Below are 24,253 nucleotides of genomic sequence, written 5' to 3' on the forward strand. Positions count from 1 at the left end.
TGTAAACATTGGTATACATGCCCCTCCTATAAAATATATAATGGCTATAGTAATTTCGTGCAAAGAGCCAACGCCTTACAATAAATACAATTTACTCAACTTCGTCAAATAATTAACATGACAATCAAACAATAAAAAAATATTGTAAAATTGATGAGTACTGCAAAAAATTAAACAACAGTATATTTTTGTACACAATAATTAGGTAACAATATATAATCCGTTTCACCCAATAAGCTTTTAGATATTTACACACATTATATATTATTAATTATTAACTATTAATAGTACTATTTATTATGCTTATACCTAGGTACAAGTATACAACTAACAAGTAGGTACCTATAATATTACTACAATACGCCTATAATAATTAATAACTGTACCTATAGTAGGTATATTAATATCTGTAAAAAAAAATATTAATATCTTCATTACCATATGGCTATAAATTAAACATAGATATGGCTATAAGTATACATAAACGTATTATAATATATTATTACTGAGGCCGACAAAATATTATATTTTACACAGATATGGATAATAAATTATTATTAATATTTGTATCTGTGATATTTTGTGAATGACGTCTGGCAGACAACAGTTTAAACTTTAAACATAAAACAAAATAATACTGTATTACAAATTTAAAACAAAGTTGATTATTAATTACAATGAACGTATTATTATTACAAAATAAAACTCTACATAAGACGTTTTAGATTCAATATTGCCAATAGCTACTTATACTCGGAGAGTAAAATTATTTAATATTATTATTATCCAAGTCTGCATCTTCATCCAAAACACTAGAATATATTTCTTTCAGTTTATTTATTTGTTCTTCGAAGACCTAAAAAAATTGATTTTTTATAATCAATACCGAATTCAGACATGTCATGCCACGGGATAGGCATTTTATAATAAACCTAAATGATCATTTATTCACAATAAACATATATAAATATAAACTGTAAGCTATGCACGTTTTAAAATCTAAATCAAATACAGTTAAACACTCCGGCAAATCGGAAAAAAATAGCCTATTATTTCTACCGAAAACTAAAAACCCTAACAAAAAAAAACATTAAATGCATATTTTAGCGATTTTAAGAGCATATTTCGATTGTTTTTAAGGCATGCAATTCCGGGCCCTAGTTTAGTATTTACAAAATTAAAATTTTTAAGCAAGTTATGACTTTATGAGTACCTACCTACTCCTAGGTATGTAAAATATTTTAAATTATCATTGGTTCATGTTTCAAGGAGAGCATTAAGTCATCCCTCTTAGGCTAGAATATAAATAAAATGCCCCCCTCCCATTGGGAGTGATGAGACCCGCCGTAACCCAACCTTAACAATTTAACATGTTCTATAATAGTTACATTTTTTAATGATATAAGCTATAATAATACAAATTGTGCAAAATGTTTTTGTGGGGCCTATTTAGTGGTTGTTAGCAGTTATTTATTTATTTGGATGAATAGAGATTTGGTGGCCAAACCCATCCGTTTTTAATCCGTATATTAAATTAATATCCCATAATTTATTTATGCAACAGACCGCGGCCCGCGGGGTCTTTCAATGAGCGGGGCCCTGTGCCAGTGCACAGCTCGAACCGCCTTCAAGCGGGCCCTGGTTATAGGTGTTTGTTAGATAGAGACAACGCATGCGGCTATGTGGACGTAAAGCTCTAAGATTTTCTTAAATTTAAATAAAATATATGTATCTAATAAAACCATGACATTTTTTTGTACGTACATTCAATGTTTTTGTGTTCCACTTCGGCCGGAAACGATAAGTTTTTTCTCTAATCACCTTCAGAAGTTCTTGAGATATTAAACCTTTCAAAATATAATGGTTTATAAATATAATAATAATTGCATTGATTTAAAATGAAATAGATTGGTTTTTAAATTTGTAGGTATTATTGTATTCAACACTAATACTGATAAAAAAAGCAAATAAAATATTGTTGTCTTTTATTAAAACGTACAATAAATCAAAATTAAAACATATTTATACTAATAAAAATTTGATTAATATTTTTTTTTAAGTGATGAAACTATTGTTATTGTATTAGTGCCTCTAGTATTATTATAATAAACAATTTTGTATTTACCTAATAATCGACATTGACCTAATCTTAGTTTTTGTACCAAATCCAACATTTCCAAACACAATTTTTCTTTATAAAGCAATTGCTCAAGATTCAAACCTATATCAAAAAATAAACTTCAAATACCTATATTTCACCTCTTAAAAGCAAATGTTACTGTTGTTTTTTGACTTCCAAATAAATTTCAATCTTAAATCAACTACAAATGGACTGTTTCTATAAATATTAAATGACTTTAAGATTGCTTCAAAGCTTTTTGGACAGAATACACTTATGCTTTTCATTAAAGTCTCGATATCTTTATACAAACATATCATTTCTGCGCTCGATACTAATTTTGTGCAAGTCTTGCAATGCCAAATCGACATCTTGTCTAATGGATTGATTGGTAAAATGCGACCGTCACAATTTTTAACTATGCAATTCAGTGCTGCTAACTCAGTTCCAAATTCCTATCGTAAAATAAAAATTATTAATTAGTATGTAGGTACAACGTAACCGTGACTATGATCGTATATTATGTAAACTAACTTCTGTGTCACAACATCTACTGCAGGTGCAAATAAATTGTTTTGACGTCAACAAGTGGTTCTGTCGTAGTGAAGTAGGCCAAATTGAATATGTATAACTAGTAGTAATTTCCTGTCCTTTATATATCGGTAAGGAAGCTTTTGCGATCATCTGAAGTTTTTCATTAAAATTGTGCATTGTGTTTGGAACACAGCAATGGTTCATAAATGCTGCTACAGGGTACAGACCTTTCAAACTTATTAATTTATTGGAACGATTTACTATTGTTTCAAAACAATTAGCATCCATTATTTTACAAGTAGTTACCATTATTTTTTCATCTTCTTTGTCTAATTCCATACTTATGCTTCTTTTCAGTTCTTCTACCTATTTATAGTACGAAATATCAAATATAAACGTAGGTATAGCTATAACTATATTTTGGTAAATAGTAGGTATACATTGTTGAAACATTGTTAGAAATTAATTATATTTTATTGAACACTATTGGATAAGTTCTAGGTATTTCGATTTGAAATGTGTGTCTTTTCTGTTCATTGATAATTGATATACCTAATACAATTAAAGATAATACAAACATAAAAAGTATTATAGATTTAATAAATAGGGCGATTGTAAACTCTCCCGGGTCTGCAATACTTCAGTATTACTAAGCTAGGGGAGCATGGGGTATTATTCGTATTCAGCAGTTGATAAGGTTGGACAACTTGAGCTTTTATAGTCAATATCGTTTTTAATATTAAAATTAAAAATATGTTGGCGGTAATAAAATATTTAAATATTTAAATTACAAATACAGGTTAATGGCAATATAATTGATAATATAAATTTAAAATGATAATCACAATCCATGCACTGTACCCAATTCATAGTGTAGCAATTTTAAAAACAAGCAAGTAAGTAACATTTAAAATAACTCAGTGGAGCTTACACATTTACTTCAGGTGAACAAAAAGTCGACCCGGGAGAGTTTACCCATTTTCTTCAGGTAAACATAATACTCGGGCGATTTTACCATTAGGAGAGTTTACTAGTTTTAAAAATAGGGAGAGTTTACTCTACCTACTATTATAGCAAAAATATATGTGAATTTACACCAAACTTTTTTTAAAATTCCAACATTAAAAACTTATGATGAGGAATCTTCTATTAAATTAACTTAGGTATGAATATTAAAAATTGTATGATTACATTTTGAAATATACAATTATTTTAAAATTTTCGTAATTTTGTCAAAATTTTAACTTTAAATTTGTATACAAAAATAATTTAACAATAAATACTTTTGATAATTCTTGATTGGTAACTGAAAAAGTTAAGAAAAAGCTTATATGACAATTCAAGCTTTTAAATCCAGCAATAACAATTTATCGACATTTATAGAAAAAAAACTAAAGACATTTCAAGTTTCAAATGTTTATAAATAGCTTAAAAAGAGAAAAAATATTTCATATAAAAACATATTAATTTAAAGATTTGGTGAAAGTTTCATGTTTATCTATCCAAAGTTATTTGTTTTTGAGTTAGTTTAGAATAGGTTATCTATGTATAATAACAAAATTGAGTCAGTTAAAAACTGTTTTTGCAATTTGGTCAAAACTATATAACAACTATCAATAATATGATTAATGTGTATACCTACTATTGTCTATTATAAATTATAATAATTCAATAGTTATAAGTAATAATAATATAATCAATGCAATTGTTTTTTCAGAGAAAAATGTAATCAACCAAGGTACTGTAATACTAATTGGAAAAAAAAATTACTGTAATAGCTATATTAAAAAACACATCATGGAATATAGTTAGTAATATCCTAATATAGGCTGACAACCTGTTTTTGCTTTAAATTTCGTATTTAGGTAATAATTGTTCATTGAATTCAAATTCAATGCATACATTACAATTACTTACCCAATGACGAGGTATACAATCGACACCTACATACTGCAAGTACAGCAGAGGGGTAGTGCTTTCTTTCTTTTTTTAAACTTCTAAAAGACTAAAATCTTAGACTTCAGAAGCAGAACATTTGTTTTTACATAAAAAAATTACAGAACTGAATATTGATGATTACCTAATATTGTATGGACTTTTACGGGACTAATTTTTATTATTTTTCATTTGAATTGACCTTTTCAGGGCACATATATGCATAATAGGCATTTTAATTGGAACGATGGATGGTAGGGAAGGAGATATAGCTACCAATGATAAGATTATCTTTCAAAGTATTTTTAGTCCGTAGGTATGAGGTAGGTAGGTATTCATATGTTGACTACCCACATTTATATATCACACATTTATTAACAGGCATAGGGTCTAGTTAGTTTAGGCTGTTTAGAGTATACACTGTATAGTAACCGATGCGAGCGGAGAGGACTATTTATCAAATATATCAACCTATATGAAACTTTAAAAATATTTGTTTTGAACTATTCCGGTTGCATGCTGCTCAAGTGAAAGAAAATTCTTTAAATAAAATATGATTAAGGGGATTCGAATCAGACGGTATTTTCTACCAAAATAGAACGTTCCTATCGTATGCCAATTTAGCATAGGTAGGTCTACCGAGACTTCTACCGACAATCTTAAAACTTCTGTAAACATATAATATGTATTTGAATTCGTGGTGAATTTAACTCGAAAATGTTCTTCTTTGAAATTTTATTCTTAAAAATTGCTTTTTGAGTTTTTGATCTTTCAAAATTAAATTTTAACTTTTGAATATTAAGAATTTTTAAATGTTTTTAATAAATGAATAAATTGATTTTTAAATGTAATAAAGTCGATTTTAAGCAAACTTTATGAAATATTTAAATATGTTTTCAGAAATTTTATCGGATGCCTAAGTTGGACAATACAATTTGCAAAAGATTGAAACTTTTGACAAAAAAAAACTAACAAAGCAATTAATATTCGTGTAGCGTGTTATTAACATCGTGAGTGTGCATGCTACGCTTTTTCATAACACAGCCACCCAATATATTATAATAATTATCACGCCTTACATGTTTACATTTAGGCAATCAGCACGCAGTCACCACGTACACGTTTAGAAAATTGCCTATACAGAACTCCTGAAAACGGGTGGTTCTGACTAAATTCATAATTAGATGTACTGTGAAGCAGAATCGTTAAAATGGATAATGGCAATATCATATATTTAATAGTTATGACTTATACTCCCATTGAACAAGAATCAGACTGGAATATTAACTTCGAAAATGACATAGAATCATTAAGAACACCTTAAGGTATTGTTGTATTCAAATTTTAAAACATTTTGCATTGATTTTTACATTTTTCATGATATAAATTAGTATAGTTATAAATAACCTATAAATATTAATACATAGTATACGTACTATGAAAATTATAATTTGTTGTGATATTTATACACTTAAACTTTTTTGTTGCTAACTGCTATTATAGCCTGTAGGTAGGTATGTATATTTAGAAACTACAATTTTGCTTCTATATTATTAGTTTTAATTGCCATGCCAGTGTGTGGTTTGTATTAAAAAAAACATATATCAAGTCAGACTATAAGATAATAAGACATAGTATAGGTTTAAATAAGTTAAATAATTTAAATATTTATATTATTACTTCAGTCATAGGTGATAGTAGTTTAGGACTTTGCAGGGAATTGGGGAAATAATCTATTTTAAAGCTTATATGTTTTATGATTGCACTTATTTAGGTACGAAATATCTTTTTTGTCACGCCTGTACCAAAAGTGTAATTGTTTTGTTGGTCGAAGTATTAAAAATGACCCTTTACCACCCAGTGGACTGTAAATAGTTTTTTTTCGTTGACAAAAAGTTCTGTCGATAAATCAGATTAATATACATGGCACATGCACATGACACGTATCGATACATTTTATCTAATACATCAAATACTATATTGGCCAGGTGGGTTATTCACATGCTGCTCTATGAAAACCCTAAATCCAGCTTTGAGATTAGTACATTATGGAATACCATAATATATTGATACCAGCATTTTCAGAGGCACCATAGTCGTGACAAAAGTTGTATGTAGAGAAGGCAGCCTTTGTCTGAAGTCACAAACGTCGTCTTAGACTGAAAAAGCTCACTTCTAGCCCTTGTCGCACAATGTATTATGTTTCAGACAATAACTATACATTAAGCATCCATCATCAACACCTATGCAAGTAGATACAATAGGACAAATATTTCAACACACCACACTCCCCAGCTATAGGTAATATAATATAGGTAAATAACAACCCTGCTTGTGGGCATTTTTAATTTTGACTTTTCTTTTATCACATATATTTTTAATAGGTATAGCGTTCAAAAATACCTCAAACATTTTTTTGTCCGTCAATTTCTTTTGTAACACGTCCAGGAAGTACTTGTACTCGCCATCTCTGATCGACAGGCCCCGGACGGCCGTGATCGCATTGTAAATGCCCACCGACCATGTTTGGCCATCGCTTTTGGTTTTCGGTCGTAGTTTCCGTACATACCTGCACTCGTCTCGGTGTTCGGGACTGTCGGCACACTGGCGTCCACACACCGGCCACTGGCAACCACCCGGACATCCGATTGCCGTAATCAGTATATCGTAGCATACTGGACACACCGGGCTTCCGGTACTGTCCGTACCCATCGCTCTAGGCGAAATGATCAGTGGCACATCCACGAATATCACGTCACCCACACTGTAGTCTCGGGTGGCCACGATGCCTCGACCGGCCACTGTTGCGGTTCCAGTGCTGATCGTCCACCCACCAACCACGACATCACCACCGCTGTGGGATAAGTAATTCTTCACGCAATCGTTGATAGCGTCCATACCTATATTACTCGTATACCGTTGGAGTTCCACAGAAGTATAGCTTAGGTGTTTTCTAATCGTATTCGTTTTTAAAAATCTAAAAAACTAAAAAAAGAAAACTTTGTCATAAAAATAGTATGCCTGACCTCACCAAAAGTGGGTAAGTTAATGAAAAAAATTATTCAACTTTAAGAACATTAAATTATAAGTTAATGATTAAGTAAAAAGAAACCAAATATTCAACATAAAAGTACAAGTTTAAAGTTAATGTAGAGAAAAATGTTAACTTAACTTAATTTAAAGCATTTAATAAATTGTTTTAATTTAAATTTAAATCATACAGAAGTACAAATATTTATTAAATAATAGTATATTACCCACACATTAATACATTATCTTATCATGAAACATAGGTAACAGAAATTATAGTATTAGATTATTTTTTATTAAAAAAAGTGTGCACTGTAATTTACCAATGTAAAATGTGTAAAACATTTAAAACCAACGATTTCAAAAACTGAATTAATTTAATAGTCATTTAAATCAGTTTTTTAGTTACTTAATTAGAAAATTAACTTAAAAAAAATATGTTTTTAACTAATTCATATTGCCCACCGTTAAACATGGGTAAACGTTGCACCAGGTATATTATTATAACATACCTTCAGAAAAAAACTCGTACCTATGCGTGTCGTCAAATTACGATGGCTGCTTAGGTCACTTCACGATTTCTTCGGTATTAACAAACAGACGTAGATTCATCAAGTGTATGAAATAAAAATCTCTGCTACAGCTGTATTCAAATATGAGGTACCTACACCTAAATAACAATATACAATATATTTTGGTCTATTATAATATATTATAACATAACTATTGTCTATTTGTATAACAAATAAAACGTGATCACACTTTGAATTATGCTTGTAGTAGGTATAAATGTATAATTTATTATGTAAGCAGCTAATCTTTCTATTAGCGGTATGAAAGTATACTGAAATTACTCGTCGATTCATCCCGAGTCATAAATCGTCACGCGAAATGGCAAAGTGTCAGTTTTCTGGGCTGTATATAAAGCCGCAAGTGTGACCAGGACTATCGATATCGAAATAGATCGTCGCCAGCAATAATTATGTGCTACGATGAAATAACTGTTAACGACGCCTGGATGATGGCCAAGCACTTTTCACGTAGATAGGAATCTACCAAGGGCTAAAATTAAATAAATTAACCGACCAAAATTGTTTTTTTTATGAATGTATGTCTTATCAAACACACAACCAAAAAATAAAAAATAAAAACTTATAAAGAACACGTTTTCTTTTTTTTCTTCAAAATACAGAGTGGGTGTATGGACTTTCTGGCAATAACCTGCTATTGATAAATATATAGTTTTAATTTACTTCTGTTTGGAAGATTCATCACATTTAACAGTACCTAGTCTTTATAGATAATAATAGCTATGCAATTATCTGGGTTCATAAAATACATAAAAGAGGTACAGTGGTACACATAAAATTCATTTAGATTATAATTGATAAATCAGTAATCACAATAGTTTATTATTAATAATTAACATTCATAATCGTACATAAATCAGTAATCACAATTTTAAACATATAGATACATTCATAAGTTATCATTAAATTGTAGTAGGTATACTATAATAATATTATCACACAGTTAAAAAAAATAAAAAAATAAATACAACAACCAAGTAAATAAAACAAATTGGCAATGATTATGATATTACATGACGAATAAGGAGATCATGAAATTATTAAATACTTAAATTATATATCTTAACATAAAAATGTATTAACATCTATTGCGACTGATATTGTTAGTTTTATATAAAAAAATAATAACAACAATTCAATAAATATTAATTAATAATAATGAGTTCACAGTTATTGTACTATAAATTAATTTAAGGCAATGACTTTTCGCATTGGACACAATCAATCAAAATATTATTAATGTTAAGTAGTGAAAACAGTAATACCATTATTATGTTTTAAGTAGTTAAATTTAATGTTGTTACATTAAACATAACTTTATCACATAAAACAAGTTTAAAAACTAATTAATTCATAAATGAAATATTAGCATAGATGATTAGATAATCAATAAAAATTTTTTTTTTCATAAAACAACCAAATAAATGTTTATTAAGAAATAAATTTTTTTAAGACAAATAAAGTCTATAGGCAAAGTAATCAATAATTAAAATAGAAATCAACTGTTTATTTTTCAAATTATGTCCTTCAATTAATCATAAGTTATAAGTTGAGATTAATTTTTGAATAATATTGAGTATATTTTTTAATAGAATATCATATTGATTGTCAACATAAAATGAAAAGTGAAATTGTTTATTTATATAAAAAGAGGCAAAGAACATAATTTGAATTAATCTTCAGCTAGTTAATATTTTAAAAATAAGTAAATAAAACACCAATTCCAAAACTTACTTTAAACATCAGTTTAAGTTATATTAGCTTAAATCAATAACATCTGATATGCACACCATTGCTTTTTAGATATTATTTCCACACAAAAGAAATCACAGAAAAAGTTATTTTACCTTTAAGTATTGCAGTGGAATATACAATATTATGAAATTGCAATGCATACACTCTGATTTCAAAAGATATTTAAAAAATCTTGTTTAAGTTTTTGAAATGAAAATCCTGAAAGAAAAGCGTTTGTTTGAGTATATAAAAAAAATAGTTTTTATAAAACTATTATCATTACATCTTGTTAATTTAATTGATAGTGTTTTTAATGTTTACATAAAATAATGTATTCATAAGTTTTTTAAATCTGGGATTGAAATTAAAGATAGAAGCGATTAATTTTTTGAGATTTGAACTTTACAATACAATGATCAACAATTTCTAACATCAAAGACCATAATTATTATTTTTTACATTAATGAAGTAAGTTTGTGTGAAAATATTTTTGGATATTTGTGTTATATTTGATTATGTAGATATTTTAAAACAATAAAATGATTACAAAACTTGAAACATTTGTTATATCTGTTTATAGGTAATAATTCATTAGGTTTTTATTGATACATTCAAATAAAATATGTTTTTTAATAGTTGTAGAACTCACTAGTAATAACTCAAGAGTCAAGAGACATAAACCTAAACCTATAGGTACATCATAAATCAGAGTCTAAATTACAATAGGTAATTTTGTATACGTTTTAAAATTAAAACTTTTGATACACAATTTTATTCTTGATTACTCTGTTTGTCGTGACTGAAATATTGTTGATGATATTCGTTTACTTGCAGAAAGCATTTGATTTTCTATTGGAATGTTCATAAAACGATGCAATGATGGGATAAATACATCGTCATTTTTTTTTGAGATTATTTTGTTTATTGTTACTTGATCACTATTTGAAGATGGGTAAAAATTCTGAGATGTTGGTTGTGGATTTTGTAACTCATCTTCATATAGTTCTTCAGCAATATTTTGTAATTTAGGTAATAACGGATTTTTGTTTATCAAATTCGAACAAAGACCTGTAAAACATAATATAGTTATTTTAATGTGTGTGTTGTATGTTTACATTTAAAACAATAGTAAATCATGTGATAGTTTAAAAAGCAAACTTAAATTTAAAGCAAAATTTATGGATAAAATATTTTTACACAAATAATAACTTAAAACTTTTTTATAATGATTATCTAAAGAACATTTAAAATTATTTGATATAAGTTAATAGTATAAATATTGCATACTGAATAATAAAACATATAAGTGAACACATTGGTAACAAGGAATACAATTTATAAACATCAGAAATCATTTGATGGCTATAAAAACATTGAAGGATCTGTAAAAAATTAAAAAAATTACGGTTTCTTTTTCCAAAGAGTTAAATGGCTGTATAGTAACAAAAACCTGATTGAAAAACCCTCTTTTGTAATACCAATAGTATTCCGGCTTCAATGATTATAGGAACATAAGTTTGTTTTACAATAATCTGATTTATAACTTACATTACAGTCTAATACCTATCATAGTTTACACAAGATTTAAATAATTGTAAAATATGTACAAAGGTGTCATGCCATTGATGATGTGGTAAGACCACTTGATTTGTGAACCAGTTCCTATTGTATATATGAAAAATAAATAAATAATTATAAATTATAATAAATAAAGGGTCTTACGTTTTTGAATGTAACTTGGATTACGAAATTTTGGATGTTTTAGCCATCCAATAAGATTAACATTATTATGTTTTCTAATCCAAACTCTATTTTCTTCATCATCAGAATATAAACCATCTTCAGTCCATTTTAAACAAAATAATGGCCACAGTTTGTTACCAAAAAATGTACCAAAATATTCAGCACATACTTGTCTTACAGCTTCTTCCGTTAAGACACTTGAACGACTTCTTATTAGAAATTTTTTACATTCCTGTAACATATATTTACTTATTAAAATAAATATTTTTTGATATTCAAAATGCAGTTTAATGTAACTAAAAAAAACTATAATTTATTCTTGATTAGTTGAATTATAGTTATATTTAATGATTTATGAATCAGTTGTTTGAAACTTCATACAATTAAAACACACTATAATACAATGTACCCTCATAATTAATTTATTAATAAGTTACAACACTTATTTTAGTATAATACTAATGAATACCTACAACAATTGTGTTGGAACATTTAATAATGAATAATAATGACTTTGATATATTGTCGGCTTGGAACAAAAAGTCACTAATGACTAAAAGTTAAATGAAGGGAAAAAATATAAAAGGTTTTTCATTCTCTAAGATTATTTTTCCTATCTTCCTACTAATTCAATAATGAGGAATTTTTATTTTTTGGATATTGAGATTATTTTATCTCATGGTATTTGATAAAAATATTAATAGCATTTTATTATTTATAATAATAATAGACATAAATGTGCTATAAATACCATTAGCTAGTTTTTACAATAGTAAGAGTTGGAACATATTTAGGCTCATGGGTTGACAAAAGTAAAAATCAATAATGGCATATTTGACAATAGTAAATTATTAACTATTAATACATCTCTATTTTGAATTAAATAATTGTAATCTTATAATAATAGTAATTTAAAACATATTACTATAGTGCACAATATTATTTCAAACTTATTTGTGTACTTTTCTATATACTTATGAATGTCAGTATTTTCTCTGATGGATTAACATTGTTTACTGTTTAGTATTGGCTAACAAATTTTAATATGGCAAGAGATCTATTATATTTTTGTATTAAGGAAATAACAGTATAAAAACTTGGAATAGTTTATCTTATACAAATTTAAACAAGTGTTTTAATTATCTGTAAAGAAATAATGATATAGAAAACAAATAATACTGATTTTATTCGAAGTAACTGTATATTTTTTTTTAAACTTATAATTCTTACTTTAAGTTTGACTGAAATTTTATGAGAAAAAAACATCAATACTTATGAATACCTAAATAAAAATAAACTTAAAAGATCTTTGAAATGATCATACACTAGAGGATATGAATAAATAAATTAAATGTATTTTAATTTAATGTTAATATTGGTAGAACATAATTTATTAAAAGTTTCATTAGAAGGTTCTACTCATTGATAATTATAATCAATCAATCTAAATATGCACAAAAATTATTCATGGAGAAATTAACTATATTCATGCCCATTATTATAATTTAACATTTACTTAATATTATTTTTATCAGAGTCATTCGAAACAATAACTCATAATCAATTAAAAAATATGTTAACTATCATATCAGTTGGAGGTTGAGAATAAAAAACTTTAATCCACATCATTTTAACTTTTTGTCATTAGTGAATTTTCATGCTAAGCCAACAAAATTGCATAAGTTCTTATAGAATAAGTAATAGTAGTTATCAAACTATATTATGGCTTAAGTTAATTTAAATAAAAAATATTACTAAAAATTATACTTTTCTTACCCTTAACAAATAAAATAACCTATAAGTAACTTCGGCTTGTACAGTTTCCAATGCTTCATCAGTTAGGTCAAGACTTGGATTATCTTTATGAGATTTGCTATTGATTTCATCCATACAAATTTTTATAGATCTTTCTGTAATAACTAGATGACTAAGTCTTTCACTTAGTGGAATTGGATTAATTTTTGAATTGGCAATTATTTCACTATGAGTTCTAGATACGGGTGGACGAGTTAAAGGAACACGGGTTGGGAATGAATTTGGGCGTACAGGAAGTGGTGTTTGTCTGGGCAAATTTTGTCTTGGTAAACTTTGACGTGGTGAACTTTGCCGGGGAGAACTTTGTCTAGGTGATGTTTGCCGTTGTGTAGTTTGTCGCGGAGAAGTATTTCGCGCTGTATTATTTCGTGGACCTGGAAGTCGAGGAGGTGGCAAATTTCTTATTACCTGTGAACATAAATTAGATAAAATTAATCAATCAATGATAAAACATATTTTAAATTAAATCATGTTTGACTTACTTGTGATTGAATATTTACAGGTTTTAATATTAGTCTATAATCAACACCTCTTCGTGGGGACGAAACCATAGTTGCTCGATAGTTTGATGGTAAGATAACTGATCGAATAGTTTGATGTTGTCCAATACGTATATTATTATCAATACTTGGTTGTGAGTTATTACGAGTAAGTATAGTTCCAGGTTTTTGAGATATTGGAATTTGCATATAATTTGTATTGTGTTGTTGAATATTTGAAACTGGAGTACTTGATGTGCTAGGTTTACTTTCAGTTGAATTAATTCCCTTAAGAACAAAATAAAATTAAAATTATTAAAAAATGATATCATGAAAATTGAATAAATATAATTAAATAATATCATGCTTTGATAGAATATTTTTATGCATAACACATAATAAATAAATAATTAATGCACTGTAAAATGTTTATATTATTATACACAAAATAATATTTAAAACTTAATATATTAAGTTGGATACATATAGTAATACTGTACTTTTCATAAATTGTTTGTTCAAGCTGTAAGAACTTTATTAAATAAATAATAATACCTAATAAATAAGAAGCTTAAATTTTATTTTTAATAAAAATACTAAATCGGTATCCAAAAATGTAAATAATTACTTCTAATTATTAATTAAATAAAAAAATACAATTTTTTAGATAAAATCTATTAACAGTATTTAAAAACCAAATAATTGTTTTAAAAAAATATTACACTGTAAAATTTTTTTAATGTATAAGTATTTTTATTCTGCATTTAAATATTAAAATAAATTAATACTTGTATAATAATACAGTGTATTCCTATATTATATAAATAAAATAGGATTTATATCAATTGTTTTTAATTTTTATAATAATTATTATTGTAAGAGTAAATAAGTGTTATTGGACTAATATTAAAAATAATATGATGTAAGTATAAAATCCCTAAAATAATAATTATTTTAATCTACAAAATGAATTAATTAATGTATATACTTCTATGATTTTGTCTTACTTGGGTTGTTACATTAACTGAGTTTAGAACTAATTTACAATCAGTGCCTTGCTGTGGAGAAACAGCCGTTCGGTAATTTGATGGCAAAATTACTGAACGAATTGATTGATGCTGAGATTTTTGTTGTTGAGCATCAACATTAGATTTTAAAGTGTTAGTAGATAACGCAGTCCCAGGCTTTTGCATCAATGGTATTTGCATATAATTCGTATTAACTTTTTGTAAACTTGATATGGGGACGTTTTTAGAACGGGACCAATCATTTGATGTTAGTATATAACTTGTGCCGGGTTTTTGTTCATTCAGCTCTAAAAAATTATCATTACATACATTTATTGATTACTTGACTTTTTAATTGTATTTAGTTACTTACTAGGTCGAAAAGAAATCTTTGTTGTGTCATTTCCTTTTATTTGACTGTAATATGTGGCATTCAATCTAGGAAAATTTAAACCAGTCCTTTGAAATATTGGAGATGTACATGTGTTTACACCAACTGTTCTAGACATCGTAACACTGGACCCAGCTAAATTAATACATAAGTATATTATAGTAAGACATTTTAAAAATTTCTATATGTATTAGGTAGGTACTTTAATTATAGATATTATATTATACATTATTAACAATAGTGAACATTGCAATTAATTTAAGTTGGTAGATATAAGAAGTTTATTAAACAATACAAAGTTAAATAGAACCAAGCATATTATGTACATAAAAGCTTCTTAGTCTTATGAAATATTTTTTACTCACAATTGTTTTCTGTGTCAGTTGAAACACTAGTTATTGAAGATTGTGTTACTAATGGCGATTTAATACTAGAATTTGTTTTTTGGGTACTCGATGTTAAAATGTATTGTGTATTAGATTTTTGTTCTCCGGCTACTGTGGTGGTTACAATATTGTTCATCCTGACAATATGAGCACCAGATGGCAACATGTAAGTAACATTTGACTGTTGAGTGCTGGGCGACACAACGTGCTTAACGTTGTTTGTGTTCACATACTGAGGTATAGTTGTTCGAGTAGTTGACTGGACTACATACTGATGGGTGACAGGAACCTGTGAACTTGCAACAAGCGTGTAGTTGGTAACAGGCCTCAGGTTACTTGACGTCAGCACATAGCTATTGGTTGGTGGGGAAATTATTGTAGATGCCATTTGAGTCGTTTGTACTTGACAGTTGACTGTCGTGGGTGTAGGAAACGTAGAAGAGCTACAACAGCTTGGTCGTGGATTTATTTGATCCATATCTTACAGTCACTATCAAATGACAGTGGATATTGTATCCACCGAGAGAGCTGATTCGGACATATTAGTAAAATCAAATTAAAACAAAGAAAAATAAATACGTTGACCAAGTATGGTCGAAGACATTGAATTTGCGTGTGCCAAAAACGTGAACAACAGGCGTTGAGACAATAATAAATGGTTAAAAAAATTCGAAAGGGACGAATTAAAATGTTGTACGAAATCGACGTATACTGTAACCATTTGAAATGTTGTAGTAACTTGCACATGACCGATACTGGTATCACACGTTGCGGTGTTGTTGATAAGAGGCTCGTCCAATGAAAAGGTATCGTCTCGAACGCACCGGCAATTAATGTAGCATAGATAAATGCTTTATTGATAATAGCCGGTGCAACTACAACAGGACTGTATCCATAGTTAAGTGTGACGGCAACTTTTTGCTAACCAAAGTCGTCGTCGGGTAAAAAACTAAAAAAAGTAATGCCCAACAATATTATCTAACCTAAATAGATATTAAGCACTTATCCGTTGTGAGCTGCGATGCCTAAAAAGAAATAATAAACGATAACAAAAAAAAAACAAGTATACTTATCTATGAAGAAACTGTTCGTTCTGTTATTTTAAATCAGTTTGGTCTTTACGTTTTAATATTTGTCTCTACTCATAATATTTTGGTAATTACCTTCCTAAATATTTTACGAAATTTAAGAAACATCCGTATATTGCAGAAAGACCATACTATTATGGTATATTATTGCAAGTTACAATGGTTATAATATCTATTATCTAGGTAAATATTAAAATATGTAATATTAGAACAATAATATTTTGGTGATCTGAATTTAATTCTGTATACAATTACTATAATATAATTTGTTTGGTACTTTATAATATCTTAACAGATGAAACTATTTATACCTAGCCTTTTGTGGACGTTCTTGTCTTTTTACTTTTGGTCAGTGCACAACTACTAAGTGTGCATTTCACACTGGCCTCCATCCCCTTAAACTTTTTAGAGGACTTCATAATGATCCATCAAAAATTTAAATGTCGGTATCATGGTTAATGACAAAAGTGAATAATGTGTTTAATTTATACTTAGTTAACCGCTTTTTACATTTTATACAATTCTAGAAAATAAATCTTTTAATAAATAAATAATATGTAACAATAATTTAAAATTGTTTAAAACTCGCCCTTTAGCACATATTTACTTATATAATTATTAGTAATTGAAATACCTTTATTAACTATTATTATTATTTAGCACTTGAAACTTGTTACTACTTAATTATTTTTCTGTAGGTACTATGCATGCCAAATGTTATAAATGGAAATAACTATGTATCAGCAAAGACGGGTATTGGCGTGGAGAGCAGCCACCTGAAGTCTTATTTTTTAAGGTGGACACCAAAACATGGGCCAAAAAAGGCTCACCTAAAGTTTTTACCACCGAAATGCTGGATTTGGAAGCATTATCACAACAACGTTATCACATCCCAGAACTCAGGAAATGCATTAAGTATTTAATCTATATATTCAATTTTAATTTTCTGTTTGAGAATATGTTTTATTTTTTAATATTCTAGTGTGTATACTTTTCAAGTGAAGCAGTTGAAGGGGTGGTTGTTCAAAAATAGTAGTTATATCAGTTAAATAAGTCTGAGCACACCTATGTGTATAAGTGCTGTATATCACGGGTTTATCCAGTAAACATTTAATTAAATTACTACTATAATGTGTCTATGTATAATTCAATAATTGTTACTTGTTTAATTGTTACTGTATTTTAAAACATTTTATTGACACACATTTGAGTTTTAGTCAAAAGTTCATGTCAGCCCGTGTAGGCCATATTTTATGTGAACAAACAAAAATTATCTATCTTTATGATCCCTTACTTACATTGTTCTCCACTTGCAATATGTTTTTAAAACTCTCTTAAAGTTGGTGATGAACCAACCCCAACAGTAAATTTTTAACTTATTTTTACAAGGATGATTCAAAATTAAATTTTAATTATTTCCAATATTCACCAAACACGATTGTATTTTAGACCTAGATAGTATAATAGATTATTTAAATCCTGAGCAAATAAACAGTTCAAATGTAATATTACTTAAAGAAATACCAATTGTTTCCTAAACTTATGGTATAGGCTTAAAAAGCCTGAGAATTATTACTGTGAAGTAATTTTTTTCTCGATATAGTACACCATATCAATCCCCCTCTCCCCATAAGAGGTATACAATTTTAAATAACATAATTGTAGAAAATACATACACTAAAATACTGTTGAAGTATTTTACTTTTAACATTTAAATATATATTTAAATATTAATTAAATACTAATAATTATATAACGTATGATTATTGAAAACAATAGTTTTGATTTTATAGACTGGTAACACTATTGCTACTCTGCAAGATGGCTGTCACGATTTTCGTACCATGCTGCATGTGTTAATTTTTATCGACTCGGCCAATTGTCCAAATTGTGTAAGCAAAATCATTTTATTAAATCAAATTAATTTGTTCTGTGGTTGAATAAAAAATGTAGCCTTATCTCTCATGAGTCTTGTGTATTTATACTGCAATGTTCATTAAATTTGGCTCGGGAGATTCATATAATTTTTGTGATTTTTGTCTATATATAACTTTAGTTATGGATCACAGTCTGTATTATAACAAAACATTCTAAAAAATTTAATACATAAGCCACACGGATACATACATATATGCAGGAGGCGTTAAATGAAGCTTCTATAAATATTGATAAACCAACATTTTTTAGTTTTCCAAATGATTCTGCTAGGTAAGAAATATTTAACTTAATTTTAAGTACCATTTTAATAATATTAATATCTTACTAATATTGCAGATGTGATATTTGGATCAAATCTTGAACATTTGATGACATTAAATGACTATTTCTGCACATATGTCCAATTCTCAATGTTCAACACCTGGTAAGTACAATGATTAAATTATTAATATTAAAGTATCATGTTATTATTATGACTCATTGTTAAAATTTCTTTTAGTACCATTTCTTTAGCTATGTAATGTATCAGAGTCTGTTTTTGAAGTGAGAACTGAAACGGTTTCTTCAGGCGCTCAAACTCCGAATTCTTTATTTGCCCAATATTTCTACAGAATCTTTAATTGCAAAAAAATCGATGCTCTCTGCTCAAATACAGAAGTTTGAAAAACAATTGGCAAAGACAAGTGCAGTAGATACTGCTGATCTCAACCACGGGGCTGTCAAAAAATAAGTTACAATAATTTTATTAATATAAGTTATGTAAGTAAAAAATAAAAATTAATTAAGAGTAAGTTAGAGTTTATCTTAAATTAAAGTTAAATTGAAAAAATTAAAAAATGTAAGGTAGTTTGAGAGGGTGGGTAACAGTGTTGCCAGGTTTTGATAATAATATTATCGCATACTGTCTTCAAAATTATCATATTTTTTAACAAATTATCGTACATAAAAATTTTTGTTTGTACCATGAAAATAAGAAATTCACACAACACACATTTTAAAATAGGTAGGTAAGTCGGTATTACTACTCTACTTTAGGCATTTTGTTATTATTACTCTGAATTTTTAACAACAATTAAATTCTTTCACCTTGAAATCTTAAATTTAATTATTTTAAGTTATTATTCTTAATTTAATTTTTATACCTACAGAAAAACACAAATGACCAAAATAACATATTTTTATTAACAAATAACTGTTCATTAAAATATTAATTAATAATAATACAACAAAAGAATTAACTTTTTAGGAAAAAATATAATTTTAAAATTAACAAAGGTACACTTGAACTAAATTATGTTGGCATATAAAATAAAAAATAACATGATATTAAATAATATAATATTTTCAATAACAAACAACTGTTCATTAAAATATTAATTAATGATAATACAACAACAGAATTAACTTTTTAGGAAAAAATATAATTTTAAAATTAACAAAGGTACACATGAATTAAATTATGTTAGTGTATAAAATAAAAATTAACACATATTATTATTTATGAATGAAACAAAGCACTCGGATCAATGAAATCTTCATTCAAATTTTGTTTGGTATATAAATTATTTGTATTCATTAATTTTAACATTTGTTTTGGTGGTTTAAATGTAACACGGGTATTTTTATTGATTTTTGTACCGTACTGTCCATACTGGATACCTTCACTTGCCATAAGTATACTATAAACAGTTTTTTGAATGAGCTTATTTCTACCTTTAGTCTTAGTTCTATTTATTTTGCTAAATATGCGCTCACAATCAGCGTTTGAGTGAGGTAAAGAGAGAACAGAAAGTGCAAATTGAGCCAAGTCACTAAATATAGTAGTATCGCTGTCATCTTTAAATAATAATAATGAAGACCAAAAATGGTCTGTTTCTTCAACTTCGGTGATATATTTAGGAAAATCATAAGTTACTAATAGTCGCCATTGGTCATCTAAAACTTGAATTTGGTCTTCTAAATTTGGATCAATAATCCTTGGCAAGTTAGAAATTAGTTTTAAAAGTGATGGTACTTTTTCATGAGTAGCATAATATGCCAATGCATTTGTAGGACTGAAGATGTAAAGGTGAGGTAGTATTTTATCAGAAAAATCATACCTTTTTTTTATTTGAATACAACCTTCTACAAGGAAATTTGAACATCGCTCATAAAAGTCGGATAACAGATCTGGCCTTTTGGTGATCTCCGGTTTACTGATGAAATTAATCACTTTAACACCTTTATAAAATAAAAATGATCAATAAGTTTAAGTATAATGTGTAATTTTATATTTCTTACCTAAATATATATCCTTAGATTGAAGATAATATTTTCTATCAGTTATATTTATTTCTTCTGGAGGTGTGTGCATAATGTAAGAGCTTTGCATGAAACATAGTAGCAAATCTTTATAAGCAGCCATTATTCTTTCATGTAATTTATCCAATATGACTTTTTCAGATTGAAAATATTTATTTAGTAATGTGAATTTAGGCAAAACCCATTCCATAAATAGATAAAAAGCTTTTGTAAATGGGTCATTTAGTTGCTCACAAATAATTCTAGTTGATGCTAATTTTTCACTCAACCATTTGTCATTAAAGAATAATCTAAGAGCATCCCATTGTTCTATGATTCTATTAACTACAGATGTTAATGATAACCATCTTGTAGCTGAAGGATGCAATATTTTATGGTCTTGTAAGTCAAGAAATGACTGAAATTGATACAATTGGCTTTGCCGTTTTGAGCTATGACTGAAAAAGTTATAAATTTGACGAACCAAGTCTTCACATCTTGTAGGTAACTTTTTGCAGGCTTCACTACATGCAAGATGTAAACTATGACATATACATTTCATTAAATATACACCAGGAAAATTTAATTTAATTTTTTGTGATACGGAGTTATGAGCTCCAAACATAGTATTGCAACTGTCCGAACCAAATCCGATTATATTTCTAAGTGGTATGGTATGTTGAGTAAATGTTTTAATACATGTATCAAATAAATTTTGTGCAGTTGCTCCTTTATCTTCAGAGTTGGTTTTGTCGTGTAATTGAACTAAGTCCCAAAAACGACTAACAATTTCATTTTGACTAGGACAGTAAAACCTCACAATTATACACATGGTAGACGAACAGGAAATATCAGTAGACTCATCTATCATCACAGAGAATTTTGTATTTTTTAAAGTATCTACTAAACTATTTTTGGTAAATGGTGAAATAACATTAGTAACAACAGCAGTAGCTTTAGTTCGCTTAAGTTTAATGTTTTGACATATTTGTGAATCGGGAAAAATACTTTTAAGTAGACTGTCGAGATGTTCCGTGGCATTAAAAGCAATATTATGCTCTACTAAAAATGCGCACAATTTAATTTCAGCCGATTTTACATTATCATCTAATAATGTAGATTCATTTGATAAAAATGATTCTTTAATAGTATTTTTAGTATCTCTAATATTTTGTTTATGTTTTTTTCCCTGGCTATGATTTTTTATAACTGTTAGTTCGGATGTCATAATAACATTGCATTTTGAACAACAAGCTTTATACTCATCACTATCAGGTCTTAACCAATTTTTGAATTCTGGTTTAGTTACCCAACTCTTTTTAAATTTTTGTTTTCGATGCTTTCCTTTTTCTGCTCTTTTCAGTTCACCACGAATCGATCTTTTATACTTCGGAGTAGTACATCTAGCATTTTCTTCTTCCTCGTCAGAAATTGGAGTTGAATTATTTAAAATCTAAAAAATTTAAAAGTTTTAATTTAAAAAATAAATATTCTAAAATTGTTGAAAATAGTTTTCATACTTGCTGAATTTCCAAAGTTTGGTCTTCATCTGAACTTTCGATGACCATAAGAAATCTATCCATGTTCAAAATCAAAACTCAATAAAATAATTAACAAAATTTAATAACGTCAGTTACTGTACGAGTACGCTAAACACACACAAGTCCACAGTGCAACACAGTAAAACAGACAGTAGACACGCGTTTTAATGATATAAATTATAAACCAACTAGTCCAACTATGTAGGTATTTAATACTTTTATATATATTTATTTATATAAAGTACCAATAGCGAATAACGATAGTGTTTATACCGTTTATGGTCTATGTTATCGTTATTTTATCAATATACTATATAGTGTTAAAGTGTAACCTAAATACTTGTAACCATAGACAATTATGAAAGAATAAAGTCTGGGAATTATTATTTTTATTTTAAGAATTTGAAAATTATCGTATTTTTGCGTACGATACTGAAGTTGCTATCGTACATCGTATTTGACCTAAAATTATCGTACAAATACGATATATATCGTACGACTACCACTGGGTAACCCCACATATTATGGACATTAATTTTAAAAGTTGAAATTCAATGGTTTTCACTATTATTTGTTGTCTTCAAAGTATTATATTTTATAAGTATTATATTTGGTCAGAATGTAATAAATGGTTGTAGTATTGAATTATAAAATAAATAAATAAGCAAGGAAAAAACATCGCCTTTAGATCACTTTAATAGTTTATTTTTATTATAACATAATAAGACAACCATTACTTGTAAGACACCATGGACTACGTAACAAAAATTGTAACGAACAAATTACAACAAGAAGTAGGTACATCATAAAAAAAATATAGAAACATAACCTCATAAAATAAAACGTTTTAGGAATTGTGTCTAACTTCAACACTCCCCTTCAATTCCTGCATTAAACAATACAAAATTAACAATATACATTATACAAAGAATAGAAATAATTAAACATGTAATCCAATTTATAACAAATTATCCTTGAATTTATTTGTAGGTAAGGATTTTGTTGGCATATCAGCTTCTTGATCTGTTGTATGAATATATTTTAACTGCACTGTTCCTTCTTGAACTTTTTCTCGAATATAATGATGTTGTATATCAATATGTTTAGTGCGTTTATGGTATTTAGGGTTTGATGCTAAATTTTATGCAACTTTGATTATCTTCATAAAGTAATGTAGGTTCACTAACATTTAAGTTTAAAAATGATATAAGACTCCTTATCCATAGTACCTCACATATCGCATCACTCACAGCCATGTACTCTGACTCTGTTGACAAGATTGCAACCGTTTGTTGTTTTCTAGAATACCATGAAATTGTACAACCATAAAGTTTAATCAGATATCCTGTAGTAGATCGGCAATCATTGATATCATTACCCCAGTCAGCATCAACATATACAGACAAAACTTGAGGCATATTTATGCTTTTCTTGTAACAAAGTTTGTGATTAAGACTACCTTTAATATAACTTAGAACACGTTTCAGATGTATCCAATGTTGTTCAGTTGGATGAGATTGATATCTCCTAAAATAACTAACAGCATGACATAGGTCTGGTCTTGTCCCAAGCATTGCATACATTAAACAACCAATTAATTGTTTATATGGTTTGTCACAAATTTCATCATTTTTATCATAAAC

General features: G+C 27.7%; 3 protein-coding genes and 1 long non-coding RNA gene across 8 annotated transcripts; 1 reads left to right on the top strand and 3 right to left on the bottom strand.

The window, feature by feature from the left end:
- Positions 1-521: 521 nt before the first annotated feature.
- On the bottom strand, positions 522-8,443 carry LOC111032750 (protein msta-like). Its single transcript, XM_022313197.1, has 7 exons — positions 8,151-8,443; positions 6,992-7,573; positions 2,654-3,019; positions 2,280-2,574; positions 2,126-2,221; positions 1,765-1,847; positions 522-856 (listed from the first exon to the last, which is right to left on the bottom strand). Exons 2-7 carry the CDS (start codon positions 7,484-7,486, stop codon positions 767-769), a joined length of 1,425 nt encoding a protein of 474 aa, XP_022168889.1. The 5' UTR covers positions 7,487-7,573; positions 8,151-8,443; the 3' UTR covers positions 522-766.
- A 1,293-nt stretch (positions 8,444-9,736) lies between these two features.
- On the bottom strand, positions 9,737-16,482 carry LOC111032763 (rho GTPase-activating protein gacK-like). Of its 3 annotated transcripts, XM_022313217.1 has the most exons (8): positions 15,743-16,482; positions 15,360-15,512; positions 14,987-15,294; positions 13,983-14,267; positions 13,462-13,908; positions 11,665-11,917; positions 10,874-11,010; positions 9,737-10,791 (listed from the first exon to the last, which is right to left on the bottom strand). In XM_022313217.1, exons 1-8 carry the CDS (start codon positions 16,239-16,241, stop codon positions 10,714-10,716), a joined length of 2,160 nt encoding a protein of 719 aa, XP_022168909.1. In that variant the 5' UTR covers positions 16,242-16,482; the 3' UTR covers positions 9,737-10,713. The 3 variants fall into 3 exon arrangements, with proteins under 3 accessions (XP_022168909.1, XP_022168908.1, XP_022168910.1); XM_022313216.1 differs by having other exon boundaries at positions 9,737-11,010; XM_022313218.1 differs by lacking the exons at positions 9,737-10,791; positions 10,874-11,010 and adding an exon at positions 11,238-11,604.
- A 130-nt stretch (positions 16,483-16,612) lies between these two features.
- On the top strand, positions 16,613-19,892 carry LOC111032764. Of its 3 annotated transcripts, XR_002604340.1 has the most exons (7): positions 16,630-17,034; positions 17,550-17,766; positions 17,834-17,953; positions 18,645-18,743; positions 18,908-19,059; positions 19,126-19,213; positions 19,289-19,892. It is a non-coding gene; the product is annotated as an uncharacterized LOC111032764 (long non-coding RNA). The 3 variants fall into 3 exon arrangements; XR_002604341.1 differs by lacking the exon at positions 17,834-17,953 and having other exon boundaries at positions 16,613-16,721; XR_002604339.1 differs by lacking the exon at positions 17,834-17,953 and having other exon boundaries at positions 16,636-17,034.
- A 1,127-nt stretch (positions 19,893-21,019) lies between these two features.
- LOC111032786 lies at positions 21,020-22,305 on the bottom strand. The gene has a single exon (XM_022313242.1). The coding sequence runs from the start codon at positions 22,295-22,297 to the stop codon at positions 21,038-21,040; it is 1,260 nt and encodes a 419-aa protein (XP_022168934.1). The 5' UTR covers positions 22,298-22,305; the 3' UTR covers positions 21,020-21,037.
- Between the last annotated feature and the right edge of the window lie 1,948 nt (positions 22,306-24,253).

Source organism: Myzus persicae, unplaced genomic scaffold (assembly GCF_001856785.1).
Source record: "Myzus persicae strain clone G006 unplaced genomic scaffold, MPER_G0061.0, whole genome shotgun sequence".
NCBI lineage: Eukaryota > Metazoa > Arthropoda > Insecta > Hemiptera > Aphididae > Myzus > Myzus persicae.